At 41.1% G+C, this 26,151-nt stretch overlaps 1 protein-coding gene across 2 annotated transcripts; it reads left to right on the top strand.

Moving 5' to 3' along the window:
* On the top strand, window positions 1–25,789 carry cxxc4 (CXXC finger 4). Of its 2 annotated transcripts, none has more exons than XM_069168243.1 (3): window positions 1–472; window positions 2,551–3,489; window positions 24,546–25,789. In XM_069168243.1, the coding sequence occupies exons 2-3, from the start codon at window positions 2,665–2,667 to the stop codon at window positions 24,588–24,590; spliced, it is 870 nt and encodes a 289-aa protein (XP_069024344.1). In that variant the 5' UTR covers window positions 1–472; window positions 2,551–2,664; the 3' UTR covers window positions 24,591–25,789. The 2 variants fall into 2 exon arrangements, with proteins under 2 accessions (XP_069024344.1, XP_069024345.1); XM_069168244.1 differs by lacking the exon at window positions 1–472 and adding an exon at window positions 582–802.
* The last annotated feature ends 362 nt before the right edge of the window (window positions 25,790–26,151 follow it).

Genomic DNA, 26,151 nt, shown 5'->3' with positions numbered 1-26,151 from the left:
TCTATAGTAATTTCCAGCCAATGATCAGTAGGTGTCCACATCCCTGCTTCCTCACCTCAGCACCAATCAGCCACACACAGCGACAGGAGACACGGACTGAGCAGAGACCAGGCAGACACACAATACAGCCCCCGGATCAAGAGGAGAGGAAACACCTAACCGCCTCTGCGATTACCCCCGCTGCTTTTTTTTTTTCTACGGCTCCTTTTGGCTTATTTATGCACTTTCCAACCTTTTCTTAACGTGACAAGAAAGTCGATAAAAATGATCCTTTTGTTTTGAGCGCTCCGAACACACGCACACAGTCGCCCTGCTCTCCTCCGGCAGCCTATGTCTGTGCGTCTTCTCGCATCTTTGCATTATTCTCTTTCCCCCCTCCCCACCTCCCCCCCCTCGTATCGCTTGGCAGTAATGCGCCGTTACATGGTCGCAGGCTGGTAGCACCTTGGGAGCTCTTCTCAACAGGAACCTGGTAGGTGATGCCCTCTCTCTCGCTTTCCCTTTCGCTCTCTGCGTGTGTGTGTGTGTGTGTGTGTGTGTGTGTGTGTGTGTGTGTGTGTGTGTGTGTGTGTGTGTGTCCATCCATGTTTTGGTGTCGCATGCGTTTTACCCCAGCGTTTCTGTCGATTTGTGTCCGCGTTGCTGCCAAGTGATCCAGGCAATGTCAGATTAATTTTTATGGGCTTTTATTTGCACTATTGCACCGCAGTCCCCTCTTCGGATTATCCATGCATGACCTTTGATCTGAATGTCTACTACAGAGCAGACTGAGTGTAATTAATGGCATCGTGGTGCAGCAGCGGTAGGTTCGTCATCGGACGTGGCTTTTTTACTTTTCTTCCTTCTGTCTCCTCGCACTCGCCACCTTTCTCTCTCTCTCTCTCTCTCTCTCCCCCCTTCTCCCTCCTCTCTCTGTGTCTCTCTCCAGCTCCAAGTATTGAACATTTCTGTCTCTCTAAACTTTGTTTACAGGCTGAAAATCAATGTCCGTGACTTGATTGCCTTTGGGCAGCGTATTTCGCTCCAGGGGTGAATTGATTAAGTAATAATGACCCTGAGGAGGGCTGATCATTAAGCCAAGGAGGTTTTGTTTACGGGTGGCTGCTGGTTGTTTTGGATGCCACATCGACATTGAACCTCCGGATCTGGAAGGGACAGTGGATAGGACCCTTGGTTTCACATGTGTGAATCTTAATCATATCAACTCAAATTAAATAATGTTAACTATATTTAGATAACTGGACTTCAAGAAAAAAAAAACATATTTCAGCCCTTGTGACAATATTTAGATTTTAATATCTGAATAATTTAATAGTTTTATTTTAACAAGGCAATGGGCATGTTTAGAAAGGATATGGAGGACGTAAATATCGCCACCCAGTCCGACCTCTCCAGCTCCATGTGTGCATGTTTATAATTCATTCTTTTCAAGACAGCTGCTGGGTAGCACCATGGAAGTGATTTGAAATGCTTTAGTGTTCCAGCAATGGATCAGCTTTGGCAATTAAGAGAGAAAGCCCAGAAAAAGGTAATGGAAGTAGGGGGAGATGTGTCTAATGGGCTTTTATCTGTGGAAACCAAATCCAGACAGACTGGGAGAGAGAGAGAGAGAGAGAGAGAGAGAGAGAGAGAGAGGAAATGGATCAACCCCTCACCACCACACACACACACACACACACACACACACACACACACACACACACACACACACACATGTACATCTACACACATGGACACACACATGTCCCATCCTGAGGCAGCTGACAGTGTAGTTGGTCTGGTCCATGATCTGGTTGTAAATTCACCAGTGGCTATCACTGAGCACTGTCACTGAGTAAATGTAATGGAGGTGGTCATGAATGAATAGCAGGTGCTTTTAAGAGGCCTGACAGAGTCTTGTTTACATGGATCGGCCATCTTTATTATTGCTCCAGATAAAATCAAGACATTTGCCAATATTTAACTATGTCCCTCCTCACATCCCAAAAGCAGATTATTTTTAAGAACTTTTGTTGAAAGTGTAGGGTAAACATTTTTGTCTTTGTAGCTACTGCTGGCATTATCTGAATTCTGGTGAGGCTTTTCTCTAACTTTCCCAAATAGTGATATTTTGGATCGAATATTACATATTTGTCTTTTGATGAAATGTTCCCTTGTGTATCCAGAGGTATTTATTCATTCTGTGAAGTAGCTGATTGGATTTTCTTGAAAACATGTAAGAATACCCTGACAAGAGATCTAAAAAATGTTGAAAGTGTGGCATTTTTTCGAAGCATGCTAATTCTTTCCCCTATTATAATAATGACATGTTGGTCTGTCACAGCTATCACGTTATTGTCACCACATTTCACAGTCCTGACTTGTGATAGTTCCATTATAAAACGTCACAGCGTAAACAATGTGCCAGAGAAATCTTCACGTTTAGCTGTTGTCTTCAGAGAAAAGTTGAAGTAGAGAAATGAAAACTGACTAGAATGAAAACATGCCTCTTTTATGTGTAATTGTTGTTTTCTTCTTGTTTTTTTGTTTTGTTTTTTGTTTTGCTTTTAGCACTGGAGAAGATAAACCAGGATGGTAACACCTTGTTCGTGACGAGCTTCAGTTTGACAAAGGCCACTGTAACCTCACTCTCTTCTCCTGAACATTGACAACCATTCCTCAGCCATGTCTAACATAAACAATGCGCTTTGCATTGAAAACGGACAGAATGCAGATGTGTCTCTCTTACAAAAGGATAATCTTCAGGATGGTGGATTAAGCCAGCTTTTGGATTATAATGCAGAAATGGAAAGGTACAGGTCTTTTGCAAACTTTTATAAAACCAACGGGGCATTTCCGCAGACTGCTAAGATTGCCCGTATCACAACGCCCATTTTTCCCAGTGCCAGAATTGGTATGTCCCCTTGGAACTGTGATAACGCCATGCTCTGGGGAAGGAAATCAGCGGCAATAAACCCTAATAGGACCAGCATGCATAGAAATGACTCCCAGAGGCCGGGGAAGCCTGGCGTGCCGCCAGAGACGCTGCAAATGGCAAATAATAATTTCCTCTCTACCTTATCCCCCGAACACTGCAGACCTTTAGCAGGAGAATGCATGAACAAGCTGAAATGCGGCGCTGTTGAAGCAGAGATAATGAATCTCCCAGAACGCGTTGGAACTTTTTCCGCTATTCCGGCTTTAGGGGGCATCTCATTACCTCCCGGGGTCATCGTCATGACAGCCCTTCACTCCCCCGCAGCCTCAGCAGCCGTTACAGACAGTGCGTTTCAAATTGCCAATCTGGCAGACTGCCCACAGAATAATTCCTCAGCATCCAGTGGAAACCCAGCGAAGAAGAAAAGGAAAAGGTGTGGGGTCTGTGCACCCTGCAGGCGGCTAATCAACTGTGGTGTCTGCAGCAGTTGTCGGAACCGCAAAACGGGCCACCAGATCTGCAAATTTAGGAAATGCGAGGAGCTGAAGAAGAAGCCAGGCTCATCGCTGGAGGTGAGAACCGGGGCTCTGCTTCCCCTTCTTTTGTTATTATCCCCTTGCACTCCAAAGCATTAACCTTTTCATCCAGTCACGTTCTAAGCCCTTGAAAATTGTTTCCATGCCCACCCATGCCTGAACATCCCCCCGGTTTCTCAAATCTGCCTACCCGCCTAGCCTAATTGGCAGTAATTAGGGGTGTTTGTGCGGAGCGCAAGCTGAGCTTGGCTCAGACACCCCTAATTGCTGCCAGTCAGGCTGGGGCTGGAACGCATCCGAACAACCCTGAGCTTGGCTCAGCTCCAAGCAGGGCTGGGAAATGGTTTTCAGCAGAGAGCCATCTCTCTCTGCACCCGGTCATTTTAACCAATTATGGAAACCGTCTCTGGATGGGGAGAATCAATATCCCACAAAGCCTCAGCCTCCGACCACCAAGAGATGGCGAGAGTGATGGCAGAGCTGCTGATGGCGTTTCTCAAAACATCCCCCAAGTTTTGTGTGGGGAGGGGGGGGCGAATCACCCAGACTGATCCCTTCACGCTGATCCTGTATGAATTGATTGTGCATTTACAGTAGGGTGGAGATTAAGTCATTTTATATGATATTTGTGTCATTATGGGCAATTATGGATCAATGAGGGGCATATCAAGAAGGGTTCAGAGGCAAAAAAAAAAAGGACTGTCACTTAGGAGAGAGAAAAACATTAAGCAGTGGCTTTACTGCCAGGCAGCAAGGGGCTTCCTTAGGACAAAATCAGAGGGCAGAATTGTTTATAAAGATGTATTTTTATTGATTTATTTAGCGGCTGGAATTTGGTTATTGAGGGCAAAGGCCAAATATGAATGTTAAGTTGCAAATATGGTTCTCTTTTCCCTGAGATTTTGAACTTGCTCCCTGAATTAACCCGAGTCTGTATGGATGAGTATGCAACAAATGCAACTTGATGGCCAGATAATTTGGTCATTCATTAAGTGATTACACGGGAGGGAGAGGAGGTTAAAAATCCAATATTACCCATCATACTTACGGAAAAGCAACATGTGGATTCCTTAGAATTCAAGCTATCAGTGATTCTTTTTTGAACCCATGATTTTCCCCTCCAAATGACCATTTCATTTATATGTAATATCCCTGATTAAAATTTTAGTAACGATTAAGGATTTTTCAGGATTCATAAGCATCAAAAACGTTGTCACTTTGTTGAGACAGAAATCCACAGATTGTGTTAGGCCTGTTTTTATTCACTCATGACCATTAAACCGAGCAGCAGGTCAACCATTACGCATGTTAAGGTGTGTAGACAAACCTACAATGATTCATTTAAATTCAAGAAAAGATATGTGTTTCAAAGGTTGCAAAATGTTATGACGAATTGTCTACTAAGTGAAAATGTCATGTCCACTTTTTATCTTAAACCTCTGAAAAAATATGGGAAAAAAATCTGCTTATTCAGGGATTTAGCTTGAACCTGTTTGGAACAGAAATCAACTTTCCGAGAAGAATTAAAAAAAAAAAAAAAAGGGTATGAGTGTATGAACTCCTGAAGTGCTAGTAGATGGAAGGTTTTTTCTTTTACATTGTTCTATGAAATTTACTTGAAAGACCTATTTTCACTAATGTCACATTGGATGTTCATACTGAATGTGGGCAAACTTTTAAATAATGAAGGTACACGTATGTAAAGGCAACACCTTTAAGAAAAAAGCTCAGACTTCAGAATGCTCTGAACACTCGGTTTGCAGCTCGTCGCAGATTTCTTTACATGGTCATCTGCTCCAGGCACAGGAGGCCACAAAGTAAAGACTGATGGTGCAGGGAAATACTGTAACTCACAGTCCTTGGGCATCAGCAGAAAAACATTTTTATTTACTACGTTAGTGTATTTCCAACATGTACACCTTTTAATAATGGCATAGAGAAAATATGATATACAACTTGTGAGCGAAAGACTAAATCCAACGATACGTCACACAACAAGCCGGAAATGAGCGTGGTATTTACCGTCCTGCTGAATTTTTGTTGCTGCAGATGTTCTTGCTGCTGCTTTCATATACCAGAGTGGATTCGGGCTTGAACATGTGCTGATGGATTTGAGAAGTTGCCATTTCCAATCAAGAGCAAGAAATTATCTTTGTTATTGGGTTTAGAGTTTTCATTTCCGCACCAACAAGAGGATGAGGCGGTGGCTGCTAAACAGGCTTCCTGGAAATTGGCCAATCAGAAGAAAGTGGGCTTTAAAGGAGGGGTCTTAAATAGACAGGAGCTAATACGGCTTGTTTCATGAATTGAGGGGCTGCATGAAGGCTAGAGTAAGATAAATAAATACTTTTTTGAACTGTCAATCATACAAAGCTACTCTTGTAAAGTCTCCAGAATAAAAAAAAAAAAAAAAAAAAAAAAAAAAAAAAAAAAGATTTTGCAGTCTACAATAAATACTTATTGAATGTTTTAAATATCTGCAGCAGCTGTAAAAGTCCAAATGTCTTACAACCTGCTGTATCTTAAACTAAGTGTTGGAATAAAATGTTCTGGATTAGGACTTGTCATAGAGTGTGCAAAACTGTGAGGTTTTAAGAGGGAAGTTTAAGAGTTTCATTAAATGGATCATTGATGTTATTGGTTATAGATTGGATGTGGATACTGCAGATGTGTCCATCGGAAGCTAATTTAATGTCAACTGCGTATATCATGTACTAACAGGTGTCCCAAACAGGTGTTCAGGAAGCTGGACTCACATTCGTAATCCATGGGTAGACTCACTTTTGGAAAACATCCATTTGCAAAGTAGGTTAGAATTACCAAGGGTGTGAAGCCCCCCAAACAAATCTACACTTGCTTTTAAAAGCACCTTCAGTGCTTTCAGTATTTCATAGTATGGGCTCCTCCAGCAGTAATTATTATTTTTGACTCAGCATCTGTAATTACAGGTGCACCTTCTGCTGCGGAAATGGGTTTGAGTTTAAGGATGTCTTAGATGTGTGAAGTTGTGCAGTGGCTTTGAGAAACTTTTACATGTACAATATATGTACAGGGAGTGCGGCTCTTTTCACCTTGTTGACGGTGCTAACAGTCGGTCAAAATTCAGGGATTTGATTGAGACGAGTGAGAAATCAGGTGCTGCAGGAAGTTTAAAAGGAGAAATTACAGCATACGTTCAAATTCACGTGCAAACAGTAACGTGTATGCACACTCTGTCTCCCCTTTTTTCTCACGCACACGTACAAGCCGTACACAAACACACAGTTAGACTCGTCTCACTACATAGTCACAAACAAACGCACACACCAAACACGAACCGAGTGTACCTTTTGCCTTGGAACTGATGATAAGCTACTGGCAGCCAGTTAGATTTGGCTGTCAGTGTTTTCCACATGGGAATCACCCTGAACTAATTATATCTTAAGCAGCGGTGGAAAATGCAAATCAGAATTTTACTCACACCCCTGAAATCGGAGAGCCAATTTAATCTAATACCCCCTTTAATTTAGCGCGCTAATGCAAGGCCCTAGAGAATTGCCCCGTGTCACTGCTGTGCTGTTCTGCAGCATATTTTGCTCTCTCTGCTCTGTCTCTGTGCTGCTCTCGGGCTGCAGGATGGATTAGTCTGGCAGATGAATCTCATCTAACCTAACATTTCCTGAGCAGTTACCTTTGCATAGCTTGAGCTCAGATGGCTCAAAGGTCCTTCATTAACTTTCAAATGCAATACTTGTATGTGGGCAAGCTGTGTCTTCTCTGTTTACCTCACCTGTTTACCTCACGTTAACTTTTATTTCTGCAAAGATACTCATGAAAAGGGCTATAGCCCTCTTTTAAATTATATACATTTTGTCCATCAAGATATGACAGCAGCTTGTGTTGCTAAACAGATTAATGATTCAAAATGGTGTGAGGGCATTCATATGTCCCTATGATTTTTTTAAGTGTTTTTTTTTTTTTTTCCCAATTTTTGTGGCTTGTGACCCCTTGTAATGAAGCAATATCTACTGACCCCTTTTCATTGGTTATGGCTTTGTTGTGGATGTGAAATGTGCGCAGATCACACAATCTTCCCACTCAGAGAAGTGACGAGAATCATTTAAAAAAACATACTGTATATTGGATTTTCTGTGGTTATTGTTATCTCCTCCCTTCAGATTTATCTCAGAAACCAAAGTGGCTCTGACTTCTTGTTTGGGAACCATTGCGACTTTTAAGGTAGTCATTCAGCATCCAACATGTGGCTCAGTTGAGATTTACTCTTGTTTATTTAGGGGGTTATTTACAATCAAATTCAGTTTAATAGGGCTTCAATACGTCTATTGCATTTAAGCTAATGTTAATGTATTCAACGTACAGTTTTAAGTGTGAACTGTACATTTCAGAAGCGGCATAGTTTATAGATATTCATTGTAGGTGTTACCACAGCTTTAAAAAAAATTTTTTTTTTAAACTGAGCAATCTTAAACTTGTGATGTGAAACTTTTGTTCCTCCCTTCTTTTCAGTGTGAGTAAATAAAAAACCCTGTTGACACGTGCCCATTCTTAGGCTTCACTGTAGTCTACTCCAGTGCTATTGTTGTGGCGACAAAAACGTCGGGAAATTGTTTTGAGTGTTGCAAACACCACAAAATAACTCATTAAGTCAGCAGGAACGTTTGGCTTCAACAGCACTTTTGGTTTTATTCCTCTGCACCGGTGATAGCCGTAGCCGGAGGCATTATGTAGGCTATTTGAGTTGTCAGGTTGTCCAATGCCTTGGGAGAATTTTTTTGAACTTGGCAAAGAGATTCACTTGGTACCAAGGATGAACTGATACAATTTTAAGGGGTTAATGGTCGAGTCCACTGTGACTCAAATTTGACCCATTTTCATGAACATGACATCTTATGAAAACCTTGAAGGGAATTTCTTCGAATGTGGCACAATCCTTCACTTTGTTTCAAGGATAAACTGATTAGATTTTGGTGGCCAAAGGTCAAGGTCACTGTTACCTTACATTGACCCGTGCTCGTAAACTATTTCAGGAGCGCCTCGGGGGAATTTCTTCAAATAGGTCACAAATGTTCATTTGGACTCAAGGATGAAGTGAATAGATTTTGGTGATCAAAGGTCAGAGGTCAAGATCCATATGACCTTACATCAGTCGTAACCGTCAGTCCGATTAGTGTGAATGCGATATCTCTGGAACGCCTTGTGGGAATTTCTTAAAATTTTGCGCTGACATTTACTTGGACTTGGATATAAACTGATTAGAATTTGGTAGTCAAAGGTAACTGTGACCTTACAAAACACGTTTGTGGCCATAACTCAATAATTCATACGTGAATTATGACAACATTTTAAACAAATATCTAATAGGATAAAATTATTATAATTATTTTCTGTCTATTATTTAATACCATGACTGAGGAGCGGAAGTGGAGATTGTGACCATATTTCCCATTAATTACAAATACAGAATTAGTGATATTTCTCCTCGATGTCCATCTAGAAATTGTGATTGTATACATCTTCTGTGCTGTCAAAATTTAAGTTGTCTCTGAATCATCTACATGGCATACGACCTCGAGGCGGTGGTTCTAGTTTATATTATAAACACAGCATGACCCATACAGGATTTTTCGGGCCAATATTGATACTGATAGGGAGTAAAACAAAATCTGCAATTGATGTATTGCCCGATATACTTCATACTGTTCAATATGTATATCCAAACAGTTTTTTTGATGATACCTCAAATTTGGCTATCAAACACTTTTGATACTTGTGACAAAGATATTTAATGAAGGCAGGATATTCTACAGTTTGCTGTCCACACTAACATTACTACGCTGAAATTTCACTGGGAATTTAATAGTTAAAAAAAAACCAAGTAGAGCCTATTTTTCTGCATTATAGTCTTAAAAAAGGTTTTAATGTCAGTGTGTATTGGTCAACATATAGACCAATACTGATATATCTGTGCCAGCATTAGCAGTTAAAATCGGCCAGTTGATATATTGGTCAGGTGCCATTTGATAATAGTGCAAAATACTTAAAATAATCCTGTTTAAACGTTAGCATAACACTACATAGTCACTACAGTCAGGAAAAGGACAAAGCAAAATCCAGCTGAGCAGACTGCTCTTTCAATTAAGAAATGTCAAAGGCCAGCATCAAGTCATGTGCAAGAAAACATACGTCCTAGCGTGGGGTGATGCTTTTTCTCTCTCTTTCTTTCGCTCTGTTCTTTGTGCAGTGTTGATATGACTACATGAAATGGGTGAGATGAAAAGGTGGCATGGCGGCCTAGAAACCTTTGCTATTGTGATAATAGACAAGGCCTAAAATGGTAGGAAGCAGGACGTTGAGGAAAATAACTGGGATTCAGCCCCTTAATGAGAGTGCGGGAGCCAAATAAGCAACGGCAGCCAGGTCTAATTTGTTTTAGGTGTGCTCAGAATAGATAAGGACAAATCTGTGGCCTTCACCACCTCCCCCCAACCTTTGCCTCCCTGAAGATAACACTGAGTGCTCCCAGTCAATCTCCACAGGCAAAAGAGAGGGGGTAAAGAAATTTAAAAAAAAAGCAGAGAAGGAAAAGCCTGAGGGACATACAGCCTTTAGATCTACAGATCTCTAACTTACTGGATTTATTCAAGCTTTAAAACTGCAGATTAATTTGGTAACAGAATTCTAGGGGAGTGTGAAAAAAAGGAAAAATAAGGCTGAATGTGCTGCGCGTCTCAACCTAAAGGGCAACAGTAAGCTCCTGTCAAGACAATGGGATTTTGCCATCTGAACCACAATGCAGACCGCTTAATTATACACATCTTCCCTGCAAGCTACCCTCAGCTACTTAAGAGCATGGGCCCCCTTAGTCATTGTCATGCCCTTTTTCCCTTGGATTGGTCGTGCCATGTGGATTTTCTGTCAGCTTCCATTTGCACTGAGTAGCTGTCCTCCTTGGGCCTTTGCTGTGCTCGGAGAGGCACAACTGCACGGCACTCTTAAAGAATTCATCGTCTTTGCCACCGCCACCAATTAAGGCCAAAGCATAATTGGAGGCGTCTGGACGATGCCCTTACATTATGTGGTCCGTCGCCTCCTCTGCCCCTGTTTGATTTAACATCCCTGGTTCAGTGGTAAGAGAGAACTCATTGTCATTGTCTTTATTATAGTGCGAGGAGAGAGAGACAGACAGAGAAAGACAGAGAGGGAGGGGGGTAGAAAGCAGCCCGGTGGAGGGTGGACAGCGTGAAAGAGCAGGTGCGGGAGGACGTTAATGTGTGGCACTTTAAATTTTAAACAGATGAGAATAAATTATTGATGCTGACTCCGGCTGAGAAGTTAAAAGGTATCTCGTCATTACTGGGAGCATGTATGAAAAAGTGTGAGAGAAAAGTCTTCAGCAATTGCATCAGGGGATTGCACTGAGCACAGAGTGCCGCAACATGGTATTATTGTAATGCTGAATTTGTGACTTACTTCAGTTTGTGCATGTATTTTGTGTTTTGGCTATAACATAACTATTAAATCCTACCAGTGCTATTTACTGAGCCTCTCTATATAAGAAATATATAAATCGTAAGCACAACACGGCTACGGACAAATGAGTTACTGAACTGATGGAATATTAGCGTAGTTGTTCTTGAACATTGAAACTTTGAGTTTCAATAAGTATAGACTAAATGCTTCCATCAAGGCTATAGCTGTTTTCTATGCATCTATATCAGACATGTATCAGGCAACAGCTACATTATTAAATCCAGAATGACCTACACAGGGAAACGATCATGCGTGGGCTGAAAACAGATACAGTTCCGACTCAGTGATTGCATTTTAGGTGTGGTTGTATCCAGTGTCACCATTTCACATTGACATTGGTCTCTTTTATTAAGTGAAATTAAGGCTAAGGATTTGTTCAAATATATTGAAGTCCAAATTTGGCAACATTAGAGCCTGTAAAGAGCAAGTGTGCTGAAGTACTGTATAGACCAAATGATTCATACCTTATTTTAACACCGTCCATTGACATTGTTCGACATGTTCTAATACACACACAAGCACAAAGAGTGGCAGGAAGTTGGTTGGAAACTTGGTTCATCCCCCTGTTGTCGAGTTGTCTAGGCTTCTATGGTCCAGTAAGAAAGAAAAAGCTTTGGTTTTAAATGAAGCTCTTCAATATAGATAAGACATTTATTAACCTGTTCACAGGACTTTACAAACTGTGTTGATAGACTACCATTTCAGTGTAATGTAATCTAAAGCCATGTCGACAAGGAAAGCGCAGAGTGAGCAGCATGTTAGCAGAGCAGCAGCAGTTCTTTCTGTGTCTACACAGGATCCATTCAGGGACAGTATTGATCTGCAGGTCACCTGCGTTTTGGCCCACAACATAATCGCTGCAATTATACAGGAAAGTGTAGTTGAAGTGTAAAAACACTTGGCTGCCTTATAGCACGAGACAGCGTCTGGAGACAGTTATATTGATCAAAATAGGAGCGCACTGGTTCATTAAGACGTGCATGAGATGAGTGACTAAAAAACACAGCTGGAATATTTTCTGTGCAGACACACCGTGTAAGTGTAAATAATTTGGTATCAGAGTTCATGCTGATGCTGAAGTCCATGAGTTGTTGGCACAGATGCACAATGCGGTCCAGGAAACCAGTAAAAGAAAAGAATTTGGTGTTGGGATTTAAATTAAAGCGTGCACAGTGTTGGGTTTTCATCATGCTTTAACTTCACACGTACAGTAACTGAACATATGTTTAACCACTCACACCAAATTTTTGGTCATTAGTAAATGCAGTTTCTGAAAGTCATAGTCAAAACAAATGTGCCTGCTTGAGCGCTGAGATTGTCTGGATCAAATCTCGGTTCTTGAAGCCAAAACTAAAAGGCATGGAGAGGTAGCCTTTGTTAATAACTGCTACGGCTGTGGTTGACTGGATGTGTAATGTGGCCGAAGACATTATCTTTGCCCTAATATCAAGAGTTTCTTGATTGTAGGCCAGTAAATTTAAGGGTCCAAGACAGATTTTGGAAGAAACTATATGTGTACGAGGCTTAAGTTGTTTTCTGTATAAACACGTTAAAACATGTTCCATTTAGTTATTTCTCTGTTTGCTGATTTGACAAAATCTCTTTGTTTACTGAAAGCAAGATTCAATTTGAGTTGTTTGTGGAATTTTTATGATTTGGCTATCTTTTGTCTACAATCAGATTTCTGATTTTGTCTTTGAAAGTGCTTTCTATTGGGCAGCCAACTCCTTAATCTTACAATGTCCCACTGATAGTGGTCTAAACTAAAGCTTACAACAAAATATGAAAAGTCCTGTTCATATGAAACTTGTGAAGCTAAACGTTAACTAGCATACAGATCTAGTATAAAAGAAGGAAAATCTATTTAACCAAATCCTTTTTAACCTCATTGTTTTGGGCAAAACTGCAGTCAGACAGACACACTAAAGGGGTTATGTCTATAAGGTAAAAGGCAACAAATGACAGATGGCTTTGTGCCATTCATCCAAGAAAAACTGACGTGAAAGTGAATTTGTGAGTGACAACTTGTGATGGGTGAAATCGGTCAACGTGGTTTAAGCGTCTCAGTTTCTGCAAGTCAAATCCTCGCATGCTGCCACCTCCTCTATTGTGGCTCTGCTCTCAGATTATGAATATTTCATAGCGAGCATCTGACAACATGCCCAGAAAGATATTTCACTTTTTTTTTTTTTTTTTTCTGTCAGAAACCCTGGGGTTAGAGAGTGTCACAGAGGTGTGAAGTCGGTCTGTGGTCCCCGGGCAAAAGAAAGGATTTATGATGCACCAGTTGATGACATCAGGTGGATATTTTTATTCCTGAGCAGAGAGCCTCTTTGTCCTCCATGACTGATAAACCATTGAGCTGTTCACCGTTTGTTGTCATTCCTTGAAAGATCTGTCTGAGGCGTTGGGTTGAGTAGAGAAATGATTTCAATCTGCTCAGAGTGCAAGCTGTGTTTTGACAAACTGTGATCGTCTGATCGGTGTGGAGCTGAAATGACTAAGCAGGGGGGAGTCTGCTTGGATTAGCCCTGTCTTAAATGCTGCCTTTAGCATATTACCTTGCCCACCTAATGATAACTCCCTTGTTTTCATCTTTGTCAAGTGTCCCGTTCCAGTTTAACTAAAGCCTGCTTATGTAATTACTCGTTTTAGGTTGCTTCAGGATGAATATCAGTTTTATGACTCTCACCAGATGACTTTAATCCTTGTTTCTCTTTTTTTTTTATATAGGGAGGGAGGTTTTCTCCACACACTGAGAAACCTGACCTCACAGTAATATTGTGTATGTATCAACAGCTAAGCAATGTCTCAGCTAAATTGAAAAGAATCAAATTAAGCCTTCATATGCAGCCTGGGATTTTCCAACAGTATATATATATATATATATATATATAAATGCATTAGCACAGTGGTTTCCAACCTTTTTTGCTTGCGACTCCTTAACATGGAACTATGCGAGCCAACGCAGAGAATGGTGTGATGACCTCTACTCTCAAATCTCAACTACGCTTTGTGCAGACTGGCACATCGAGCAATCATCGAGGTTGATTGGCTGATTTAAGTCCAGTGAGGAAGGAGGTTTGAAACGGACAAGAAAATGGAAGCAAATGGCCTTCATACAATTATGATATGAAAGAAACAGCCACGGCAATGCATCTAAGCCAAGCATGTGCATGTTTGCCTGTGGACAATTGCTCATGTCCAGTTCATCTAAAGACTAATGTTTTCTGCTTTATTTACAGTAAATTATATTGCTTACACTTAGTATGTTACTGCTTTCCTCTCCAGTCACTGATCTCGCAACATTTTCTTGTAACTTGGAAAATTTGCAAAGTCAGAGGAGTCATTGGTTCCAGAAGTATTGTTCATCACTCTTGTGGTTTTCTTCCTCTTAAAAGGGAGTTTTTCCTTTCAACTGTCACTCATGTAGGAATTGTTAACCTGTTGGTTTCCTCTCTATAATGTTGTTAAATTCTGTTGCAAGGACTTGAGTGCCCTGACATGACTTATGTTGTGATTTAGCGCTATACAAAATTGATTTTAATAGAACTGAGTTGATATCCGGAAAGTTACTCATTGTTGTCATGGAACACTCCTTTGAGTTTATGCTATGGCCACCAATTGTAATCCATCTATTTTTTCTGTCAATTTGGCATGGAGGAGGCATGAATCAGAGCTGTCCAAAAAGCTTTGTTGTCACAGTTATTTAAGCTGAAAATTGTTAGCAGATGCTAGTGGTGCACTTGACAGAATTTTAAGCTCTGTGGTAATTTTTTTTTTTTTCTTGTCTCAGGCATTTATCATAATTAATTTATTATCAAAATAACACATCTTTCTGGCACAGCTGTTCATCTTTTGTACTGACAAGTTCACCAAAAAAGTTTCATGTTGATCCAAGAAATGGAGGAACTCCAACAGAAAGTTACCTGTAATAGCCTATTGAAAAAAGCATTGGAACTTCGTCTGGAATGAGGAAGGCATAAATATTTTTTAATTACTTTTTTTTTTTTTTTTTGGTTAAAGGCACATTTTAAGAAAACATTAACACCTTTCATGTCATAACTACCTCTAATCGGTCAACACGGCATCTTTTCCTTGTACATCAGAGAATAAAGAGCACGCTTGTAGGTATTAGCAGGATGACATAGGATAAAAGCATTTCATTTTACAGATGGGAATTGGCTTGCACATATTGAAAATCTCGTTTCCTGAAGTGAAATTTTTGTTACTCACTGAATTTCATAAACAGATTGGTTTGACTCTCAGTTACCTGAGAGAAATTAAAGATTCAATTTCAGCTGTGTGTATTTTCTAATCCTAACCTAAATATTATGTTGATTTACAGTAAATATGCAGAGCTTTGCGTATGGACCTTCTAAGTTTAAGGGCTCCCACACAGATGCTGAGAAATCTGCTCAAAACAAGAAGGCCTGCTCCTACTTTGCATTTCAATTTAACATTTCAGAGAACTGGCAGCATGTTGCCTCGCTTAGCCCTCGCTTCGTTACACCCACATGGCTTCTCGTCGTGCTAGCTGACGTCTTTCGCTGTTCAAAGGGCTGCAACTTGGCTGAGAAATTGGGGATTTCCATACCAGATCCCTCAGGTATCTAGACATTTAAACGCGTGTCCTGCTCATTTTCCCCTTACCTCCCCCGCTCTCATCCTACATCGCTTGCCCTTCTCCCTGCCTGCACAGCCCTGATTTCCTGTCTTGAAGCTCAATTGACCTCGTCACTGCACCTCTTTGTTTTGTTCTCCCGAAATCTCAGCAGCACCTGAAAGCTTCTCCGCTGTCTCCCATGTAGGGTTTGCTCCCAAAGGATAGTTAGCTTTGCAGCCGCCCTGTGTAAAATTGCGTTACTGCGGACAAGGGTACTTAGGTGAAGCTAATTGAAATGGAGGCTGGCATTGTTGTAGTTAGTAGCAGGTAGGTGAGCCTGGCTACCAGTGGCAGCCTCTGACCCAAGGGTGAAACCTCACTTTCTTCCTACGAGGATCGGCTCAGCCTCCATCTGTGTGGGCAGGGATTTTCCATGCATGATAAATGGAGGAGGCACAACGTCTGAGCGCTGTTTCGGCAGCATAACGTTGCTCCTTTTTTTTTTTTTTTTTTTTTTTTTTTTTTTTTTATCTCCCACATTGCATGGGTGCATGTGTGAGATTATACTCTGTAGTGTGAGAGAGTATTTAAACGTACTGGACACTGTGACAACACCAAAACAAAATTTGTTATTATAAGGCCTGATTTCTGCACTTGCTCCTTACTTTGATGTATATTGCTGATGACTCGCTGGATAAAGTACCTTGAACATAAGCAAAGTCATCCATAGAGTTCATTTCTAATGAAGATTATGAACCATCTTTTAATGCTTAAATATACCAATTTTCTTTGCCTAATTCATTTTGACCAAAACATAATTTTTGCTCAGATTATGTTTTGGTTTTTTTTTATCTAGAAAGTGTGACATCTGTGTGCTGCACAGAAATGCACAGGGTCAGCATGTGTGATTGGGCATCTGAATCTGGTTTCTTAACTCTGGAGATTGGAGTTCGCATACTGCTTCTCATATGTCTTTAGATTTATGTCGTGTCTGCACAGAAGGCATAGCATGCGAAGCACATTAACAGAGCGGCAGAAGCACTTCCAGCGACTTTGTTAAGGCGAGAAGAAGACGGAGGTTTTGGTTAAATATTGAAAGTCAACACGTCCCATCTGTCATTTTGCCTCTGATTGACAGGAGCAGATAATGAAGGGAAAACAACTGAAATATGTTGAAAAAGAACATTTTGCAAAGATGTTTGGTATTAACATTTTGCACTGGCATTGAGCAGTTAGCATATACATTGACTTTAAACATTTCCTTCTTACAGTGATTTCCCGCAGGTCTATGTAACCTGCAACACAGTCTTTAATGCAAAAGAGTCGCATATCAATTTAACTTTTAGGGGACAGGGTTGAAATATTAAAAACGTCATGTGTACAACTGCATTACAACGTGATATTAATCATACATCAACTGCTTCCACTGTGGCACCGCTTTTAAATGGGAAATCTATGGATGTATGGACACATCAAAAGTCATGCCGTCATAGCGAAAGACATCTGATATCATTAGACTCATTGCTGAAAACATGCATGACACACTTAAAGAAAAATTTAAAGCAAAGTGTCCTATTCTACAACTACATTACATGTGTACCTTAATTCCAATATTTCTTGTCTGTATCTAACTGTCCAACAATGGTGAGATTGATTTAACAAAATCTTAACGAGAACGTCAATATCAAAAAAGACAAGAACACATGCAACTGTATTTAAGAATACCTGTTTACAAATAAGAGTAAAGAAAATAATATGAATTGTAAATTGTGCTTCAGATGGCTGATAGGGTGGCTAATATTCCAACATTTAAAGGGCAAGTTCACATTAAGTCACACAAAACAGAGATCTGGTGCTGCACTTTTGTCTCTGGTTTGCAACTTTCAAGCATCCCGCACTTGTAGTCACGCCCCTATCGGTGATGTCACCGACTCAGCAGGTGTTTTGCCGTTGGCAGCTGATGGAAAGCATCTGCTGTGACATCACTGGCTGGGAAGTGTTCAGAGGAGTGCTGCAGACTGAATTTCAGCCCTACATGATTCAGTGTGGATTTACCCTTTACAGGGTTTTGACTGTAGGTGTTTCCATTTCCATACTGACTTACTCGTAAAGAGACATATTGCTGTCCCACCTCAGGAATACTGGGCCTGTTCCATTTCACTGTCCACCCAATGGCTTCCTGATTAAAAAAAAAGTTTTTTTTGTTTTTTTTCATGAAGCCACTGAGGCTTGGCCCGTCTTACGGCAAATCCACTCCTATGGAGGGCCAGTAAAATATACGTCCTACAGGAATACTGCACTGTAATTACATTCCCCCATTAGCATACGGAGGCTTGGAGTCACACTGCACTCAGCCTCCAGCAGCACTTTGCCATATGGTCCGTCTGTGCTTCTCAGGCGATATTTGGCAAGACTCTTACAGAAGGTCAAATATCAAGTCAGAGGACTGTGCCAGAATTGCATCTATGCTAATTGCTCTCTCTCTCTCTCTCTCTCTCTCTCTCTCTCTCTCTCTCTCTCTCTCTCTCTCTATCGCTTTCTTTCTCTGCCTGCTCATCCATCTCATGCTCCTCTCCCTCGTTCCCTCTCTCTCCTCCTTCTCTCCCTCTCCCACTGAAGTAAGTAATCTGCTTTAGGATGTTTCTGAGATGGAGATGGATTTGGTTTTCCTTCGCTGCCCCTCAGCCTAATCTCCCCCCTGTGACCACCCCGCCTCTCCCAGGCACAGCTCTTAAGCACACCATCATACATCCCTCCCCCTGAACCCCCCCCCCCCCCCACTCCATAGGCGCCGAGTCAGCGAAAAACTCCAAAATTCCTCATTACTCACAAACATCCGCAGCACACTTAGCTTGATTTGCTCGAATTGGATGCCTCGTGCAAGGCCGGACCTTGAATTAAAAGATTGTAGCGGTATTACAGTATTGGAATGCCATCACGACCCTGGTGGGCTCTTTGTGTGTGTGCATTTGAGCCATAAGCATATTCAAATGTGGTGGTAATCTTAATAAATATGCTATTTCGAGGAAAAATAGGTGGAAAACACCTTATGGTATTCCACTTAATTTGTTAATATTAATGACATGAAGTCCTCAATAGATAATTAAACATGCTGGTAATCTGTGTTGAGAATGAACTGCAAAATTGTTGGTAGAGTGGTAACATTATAACAGAAAATACTGTGATAACTTATCTGCCTATTGCTGGGAAAAATTGCATCAATGTAAAATTGTCAAATTTAGCTCAAGGGCTAATTTGCTGCTGTATAACTCTGAAAAAGTCTGATTATACAGTTTTTTATGTATTTTGAATGTCCAATAATACGATAATCATATAGATTTATAAGCACTTCATCTTTTGAGGTGTACAGTATTTGTAATTTCACTTTGTAGAACCTCTCTAATGCACAATTTAAAATGTATAACTACCTACGGAACAAAGAATTATCTCCTGCATTAGTTGGTTTTTTTTTTAAAGTTTTTTCTTTTACTGTAAACAACTAAACTAAACAGCACGTCAATGATTTTGTCCCAGCAAATGCCTAATTCATCACAGTCCTCCTTATTTAATTATTATCCTCACAGGTGCTATTCTGAATGGTATTTGCAGGTAATATTTTAAGGCTTAAGCTGGTGCTGGTGCAGAGTCTGTTTGCGTTCCGGTGTCGTGATGCGGCATTGGGGGCAGTGGTGTGTGGATACCTAGATGAGTGGTGTGTCCATGATAGCGGCCTTGGAGAGGTACCTTTTATAAACGGCATTGGATGGCTAGAATATTGGCTACAAGCTTCGAGATGAGATTTCAACCCCCACCCACCAGCACCGGTAACGGTGCAGGTTGATGGATTGCTATACCGTCCACGTTTGAGCTTGGCAACGCCCCAATATTTCTGCAGAATAAAGTGACAGGCAATATATAACACATCAGTTAAGGCTGACTGCACCCCTGAAACACCACCACCACCACCACCACCCGGCCTGGAGATCGTCCCTGAGTGTTTGGCTGGCTCTCAAAGTCCTCCTACTCTGATGAAACAAGTTCTTTCCTTACTCCTCTTTCCGGTCTCTTCCTAGTTTTTGCCTGCCTCACCATCAGGTTGAGACTAATCAAAGCGTGTTGTCATTTCATATTGAAATGATCACAGACTTAACTTTTCTGTCTGTAGCTCTGAGGTGTCGGATTAATTCGGGGCTTGCAAGGTGTTTGTGGCAAAAGGAAAACAAATTGGCCGACTGAGTTTGCACACAAATTTCACTTGCAGCAATTACACTGCGAAAATTATTTGTAATTATATATATAAAGACCTCAATGTGCAAATAACTGAAGCAGTGTCAACTGGAGATTATTTATGTGTTTATGTGTGACAGTGGTGATTATTTATATATATTTTGTTTGCAGCCTGTCAGAGCTGCAGCCAAAGGATTGTGGTCATAAAAAGTGGGCTGGTTCCCGGTCCGTAACTTAATAAATAATGGGTGATGTCAGGGTAATGTATGGGCCATGTGTTATAATGAGCATCTGGAAACACATCAGCACACTACCACAGGCTTCTATTCAACCTGCCCCGTGCTACTGTCTTTTCCTCCCTGCCTTCGTCTCCCGCATATCTGTCTCTATCCCTTCTATCTCTTCTCTGATTTTTCTGCCACTACACAGGATACTTTCTCATCTCTAACATGTCTTTTTTTTTTTTTTATCTCAGGGTATAAGCAGAGTCTTGAGAATTCCTAGACAGAAAAACCGAGGGGGAGAGGGCGAGTTTGTAGCTGGCTGAAAAAAAAAAAAAAAAAAAAAAAATCACCCCGTAATTGTGGTGAATTAAAAGTTTTTATGATGTTGTGCATGCCTGTGTGTGAGCCTTTAGTGTGTGATGGTGGGAGGGAAAGGGGGGCCTCTGTGACAAGGCTGGCTGGGAGCATAGAGCTGAGGGTTAGTGCCAGACATGTCTCAAGAGAAACCGGGGCACATTTGCAATCACCCCGAGTTCAAAAGGGTAATTTATTCACAGTCTGTGGTTAAAGTAGGGCTGCTCAGAATGCCAGTGGGATTGTGCTGGGAAGCAGAGCAGTAGACACATTATTTTCATTTTTTTCCCCCTCTTTCCTTAGTCTTTTTCTCTCTCCCCCTCTCTCGCTTCTCCCCTCATCGTCCTCCTCATCTCGTGTTGTTGTTTCTGTGAGCCCTGTGTGGCGTCTTTTAACACACGCCGGCGAGCATATTTCACTTTTACACTCATCCGCATTGACGTCCGGGCGCTGATTGAATTTTGAGGCGCTGCGGCGTCTGCCATTATCATCCTCATCGTCTTGAGTGGTTTATCTCTGGCCCCAGCTCAGTGTGACGCCAAGGCTGCAGGGGAGAGGAGAGGCAGGGCAGGGGTGGGCTGAGGGTGGAGGTCTGTTTATGCGTTTTTATTATTCGTGTGGAAAAGATAGAGAGGATTGGTCTTAACCTGGATCTTTTGGATTGTGGTTGTTGGAGGTTTACCGTGCATGCATGTAGTCCTGTGGAGGTTAGAGCAGCCTTTACAGGGTTTGCTTTAGTCCGGTCGGGTTTGATTATGAGTCACCGTCCTGTTCTAGCCGGCGCTGTCTTTCTACCATCTCGTCTTGATCAGCTGACGATGTGGCTTCAACATTAACCGCATCTGCCAGGTTCAGTTAGGATCACAGAGTGTCATGGCAGCGCAGAGACCTCAGACTGCCTCACCAGAATCAGCAGAATTATTCCACCACATGTCAGTTTTACCGTGTTGTTATTGCCAAATGCCACCAGTAGACAGTCAGAATACCCTGCCTTCTGTGGCGGTGTGGTGGGGTTAATTTGAGGTCTGGAGAAATCTCTTCCTCCTCCGTCAGTCAGTTCAATACACTGTTGTGTGCATTCATTGCCGGTGCGGGAAATTGTCTTTCCCCCGGAGCGTCGTTGTAGCCAGGTTGTTATGTATGCTCTGCTGCAGAGGCAGCGGCTTTGACGTGAGGCTGAGCTGCTGCCACGGCGTCTTGATTTGAGGTGAAACCTTGGCGTTGCTCCCTTGTCCCTGGTGTAACACTATCAGCCCATACCTTATCCCCACCGTTCTGTTTCTCCCTCTCCTTCTGTATTCTCGCGCCTTTTCCTCGCGCCTCACTCTTCCTGCCAGTTGATGGAGTGATTTCGAAGGCGCATGCAGGTGGGGGGGAGCAGACAACGCAGAGCTGTGCTAATTGAGCCTTCTTTGTGCCTGGTCACTGCAGTGTGCCGAGGCCTGGGAGTGAATCCAAGCAGCACTCAAGAGCCCCGCTGGATCGATAACGTGGGAACTTAACAAAACAGAGACATGCCAAGTGCCCATATCAGGGTCATTATTGTCTCTGGTGAGTCGCACTTCCACCAGGGACTGATCAATGTGAGAATATGGATCAAGATAAACATTCTGTTTCTTTTCTCTTTTCTTCAGCTCCTATAGAGCATCATATTCTAGACACAGAGAGAGCTGTACTTAACCCTGTAAGAGGATGTGTCGTAATCACTGCCGATGTGCTCATCATCCACAACATTAAGACGTACACACACGTGTTGTGCTCTCTTCACTGCGCCTTCATAAGAATAGTAATCACAGTACTCTAAATTTCCAATTTTTTTTTAGATTTCCAGTGATTTACGATGAAAGAAACAGCAAACCGAGGTGTTGTGTGTCACCGGTATTGATACAAGTCAGATTGATCGCTTTTATGCATCTTGATTCTTAGAATAAAAGTAAACTTATTTTTTTAAAGGTACTGAATGTATGATCTGAGGTAAAATATTTAATGTACTTAAAGCTTTTAGCCCTGAATCATCTCCATGAGGAAACTCTGAAAAAAACTATTAAGACCTTCAAAGTGGAGAGTTTGTATGTATATATATATATATATGTGTGTGTGTGTGTGTGTGTGTGTGTGTTTTTGATTCTGGTGAATCAGAGGTTGAAAAACTGATTCCCTACAGTACATGTTGAATTTATAAGATCACTACAAAGACACTAAATTTAGTAAATAAAACTGATTTCCAACAATATTTTCTGGTGGTGCAGGTGATTTGAAAGCTCTTAATGTAACTATCATTAATACTGACTTCTAACCTTTGTTTCATGTCACTTGCCCGTCCTTGCAGTTTTTCTCTCAGCTGTCAAATAACTTTTAAAGCTAATTACAAAAAAAAAAAAAAAAAAAAAAAAGTATAAAGAGCCAAACGGCTCTCTTAAAGGATCAAACACTATTAATGGAGCAACAGTGACATAATCAGCTCATTGCAATTAGGCAAAAAAAAAAGGACAAAAAGAAAACGTGAGATGTGTGAGACCATCTTGACCCATCAAAACACGATGGTGTTTCATTTCATCTGTGGTTTTAAATTGGTGATGATGGTATCCTGCTGCTCCTGGTCCCGCCATTACTCACATGGAAGGATAATAGTAATTGCTTAATGTGCTGTGAAAAATGGTAAATGGTTGCTACAGACGTAGGAAGGAAAGCATGCATCCAAAATAGAGATTTGAAATAATATAGTAAAATCTTAAAAAGGCCACAGCTATTCCATTATTAGTGAACATTTGTGATTGTTAACCTTACAAGTAGTGCAACTGGGGACACAGGCACAATCGGATGTATTTTGGTGGAGGTAATAATTTTAAAAACACAGGTAACCTTATCATCTTTTCTTTTAATTTTTTTTAAAAATGATTGTTATTGTTGTTTGTGTTGTCATCATGGACTAAGGACTCTAAACTGTATTTTGATTGAAGTCTGCCCTGTAATACCGAACTTGCCATGTTAGAACTGATTAAGGTATTATTATAGTGCCAATGTTGCCCATACATGGACCAGTCAAATAATGTGCTGATGATCTCCTCATGGTGGCCACCTAAGGGCCCAAATTGGAATACAATGTTCCTCTCAATTTTAACACAGATTACTCTAAATATTTCTCCCCTTCAAGATGTGATAATGTTACTCAGATACTAGATATCACTAGACGACTAAGAATCTTCACAGACCTGATCAGGGAAATCTGAAATGTTTTACATGCTGTTTTTGAGTAGGATTTGCGGTGGTAAAACTTTCTCTATCATAAAAAAATTCCAGTCACACAATACCTTGCATGATGTAAAGTAATATTCTATCATTGCCCAGCCCTACTGCACACTGTAAATACTATTTAGGTGTGGTCAATAACCTGTATAAGCTTGAGCGTAGGAGCCCGTCTGGTGCTGAAGACTCATCAGTATGCCTTTAAGGAGACGTCTGTGACGCTCGGTATTAAAATGTCAAATTGCCCTCCACTCAGACTAAAGTGATTTTAGTTGTGATTATGCACCATTTCCCCCCTGTCAACAACAGGGAAAAAAAAAAAAAAAAAAAAAAAAATCAAAAAATGTGCTAATTGGTCATGGGGATTGGTGGGAGATTTCAGTATTTTATGTCTCTGACTTCCAAATGAGTTTCGGAAAGGAGAGGCTGTCACTCTGGCATAGAGGTTTTGGGGAGAAGGAGGAGGGGTGGGTGCTGGCGCAGGCTCAAATTGAAATGATGCACTGTTCCCCCTCACTGCGGCTCGAGCTCACAGTAATTAAATGCCTCATTGTTGCTTCTTGGGAATTTGTATTGAATATTTCATCCAGCGTAATGATTATTTGGGTGTGGGTGGGACGTGGATGTAATCACCTTGGCTGGCTCTTTGATGAAATACTTGGTTTGGTGGTTGTGCTTTATAGCCATTTTAAGTGCCCTTCTGGGTTTCTACTTTACTTAATGTCCATACTATTTCTAACTGCTGTTACCCACCACTCCTTACATTATTGATTACTGGCTTCCAAATATGTCTGTAATTTTGGAATATAGATATAGTAATTTCAGGAGGGGATCCATGACATGACAATGACACGCCCTCAGAGCCTGCAAATTACAATGTGTCCTCCACATTTTGTCTCCCACAGAGGACGCCAGTCAACAACGGCGAAGCTTTTCGGTGGTTCTTTTAGAAAGGCGAGCCGTGGCCACCGCATCCAGCAGCAGGAGGGCAGGTGGGACTCTTGACTCTCTGCCAGGAGCACTTCATGGGTTCACAGAAGCCAACGCGCCCAACACATTTGGAGGGGTTGAGAGAAGAAAAAGGGGACAGACAAAAAGATAAACGAATACATAATGGTGTTGTTTTAACTCTGTAATTTCCTTTTCTGTGTAATTATTGTACTTTTTGACAGTATCATAATGTATATTTTTGGTGTCTATGAATGTGTTTTCAGTGTTGTGGCTGTAGGTTTACAGCCAATCCTATGTAAAGGACTCAAACAGACAATCATACGATCACACTGAATCCGTCAAACAGAAGAGGCCACAAGAATCGAGGATATAACAAACGCAACACACTTTACTCTGGAGCAATAATCTCTTCTCCTGATTATTCTTCAACCTTTAATTTCTGTTGACTTCAATTTTTTTTTTTTTTTTAGCAAACTGAGACTTATTCTAGTTTTGTCTTTAATTTCACCTGAAAGCCACGTGCTAGGGTTGAGACCGTTGCTGGCAGAGTGATGTGTCTCACAGAGACGGACAATGTGAAGGATGGCAGCAGTGCTTCTGTGATGGGCTTGTTGACGTGTTTCCTCATTTGAGTGGACTCGCTGCTGAACAGGGCACATTGTCTTGTGTGGTGAGCTGCGCTTCTTTAAACTCTAATTGGGTGTCATTTGATTGTGATAGCGCCAGATGTTTATGAGTCAGGCTGCTGTCTGGAGGTCATATCCTCAAAGATAATCCAAGTACACGTTTTTAACGAAACTACACAGGTCATCATGCATTTTTCTTTTTTCCCTTTCAGTTTGAATCATTAAAGATTGTAACTGTCAAAAAGGTAGGGAGTAATGCCAGTGAAGAATTTTAGGTCATGTTAAAAAGATTGAAAGTAAGAATTAATTAGAGAACACTACACATATTTGACATATCAGATGTTGTTCTGGAGCTAAGGGATAGCCTGGACTTTACCTCTGCAGAATACACAGCAGTCCTTTCTCCTGCAAAGTAACGTTAATACATTCCAAAAACCAAATTATTCAATAAGTTACTCATTGTCTTAAACCCTATTGTTGCATGTGTAAATGTGTTTTGGTTTTAAAGATTACTAAAAATTTGTATATTGTTGTTGTGATGCTTTTATGTGTTAAAATAAAAAAAAAAAATGACTTCAGTAAACGATACTTTGACAGAAAATGTTTGATGCAAGGAAACCAAAGAAAGAGAAGATAATTGACCAACATACAAAAAAAAGAAGAAATATCAGTGATCAGTTATGATCATCTGATTACTATCACTTTTGCTGTTTTTTGTCCCGCTGCAGAGCATCAACAGAAATAACAACCAGGAGGAGACGGGAGAAATGTAACAGCAATGGTTGCCTCCCCAGTCACGTATTCCCTAGAATACTAAAATGTTGCATGAAGAAGAGTGGTTCCCAGAGGCAGCAGACTTTAAAGGACTAGTGAAATCCCATGTGGTTTGTCATGCTGGAATGCACTTGGGGGGAGCACAGGGGTGGAGGGATGT

The sequence above is a fragment of the Embiotoca jacksoni genome, unplaced genomic scaffold (genome assembly GCF_022577435.1).
Source record: "Embiotoca jacksoni isolate LCO1_2020_lvr unplaced genomic scaffold, fEmbJac1.0.p SCAF_4, whole genome shotgun sequence".
Lineage (NCBI taxonomy): Eukaryota > Metazoa > Chordata > Actinopteri > Embiotocidae > Embiotoca > Embiotoca jacksoni.
This window is presented reverse-complemented; position numbering and strand designations above follow the sequence as displayed.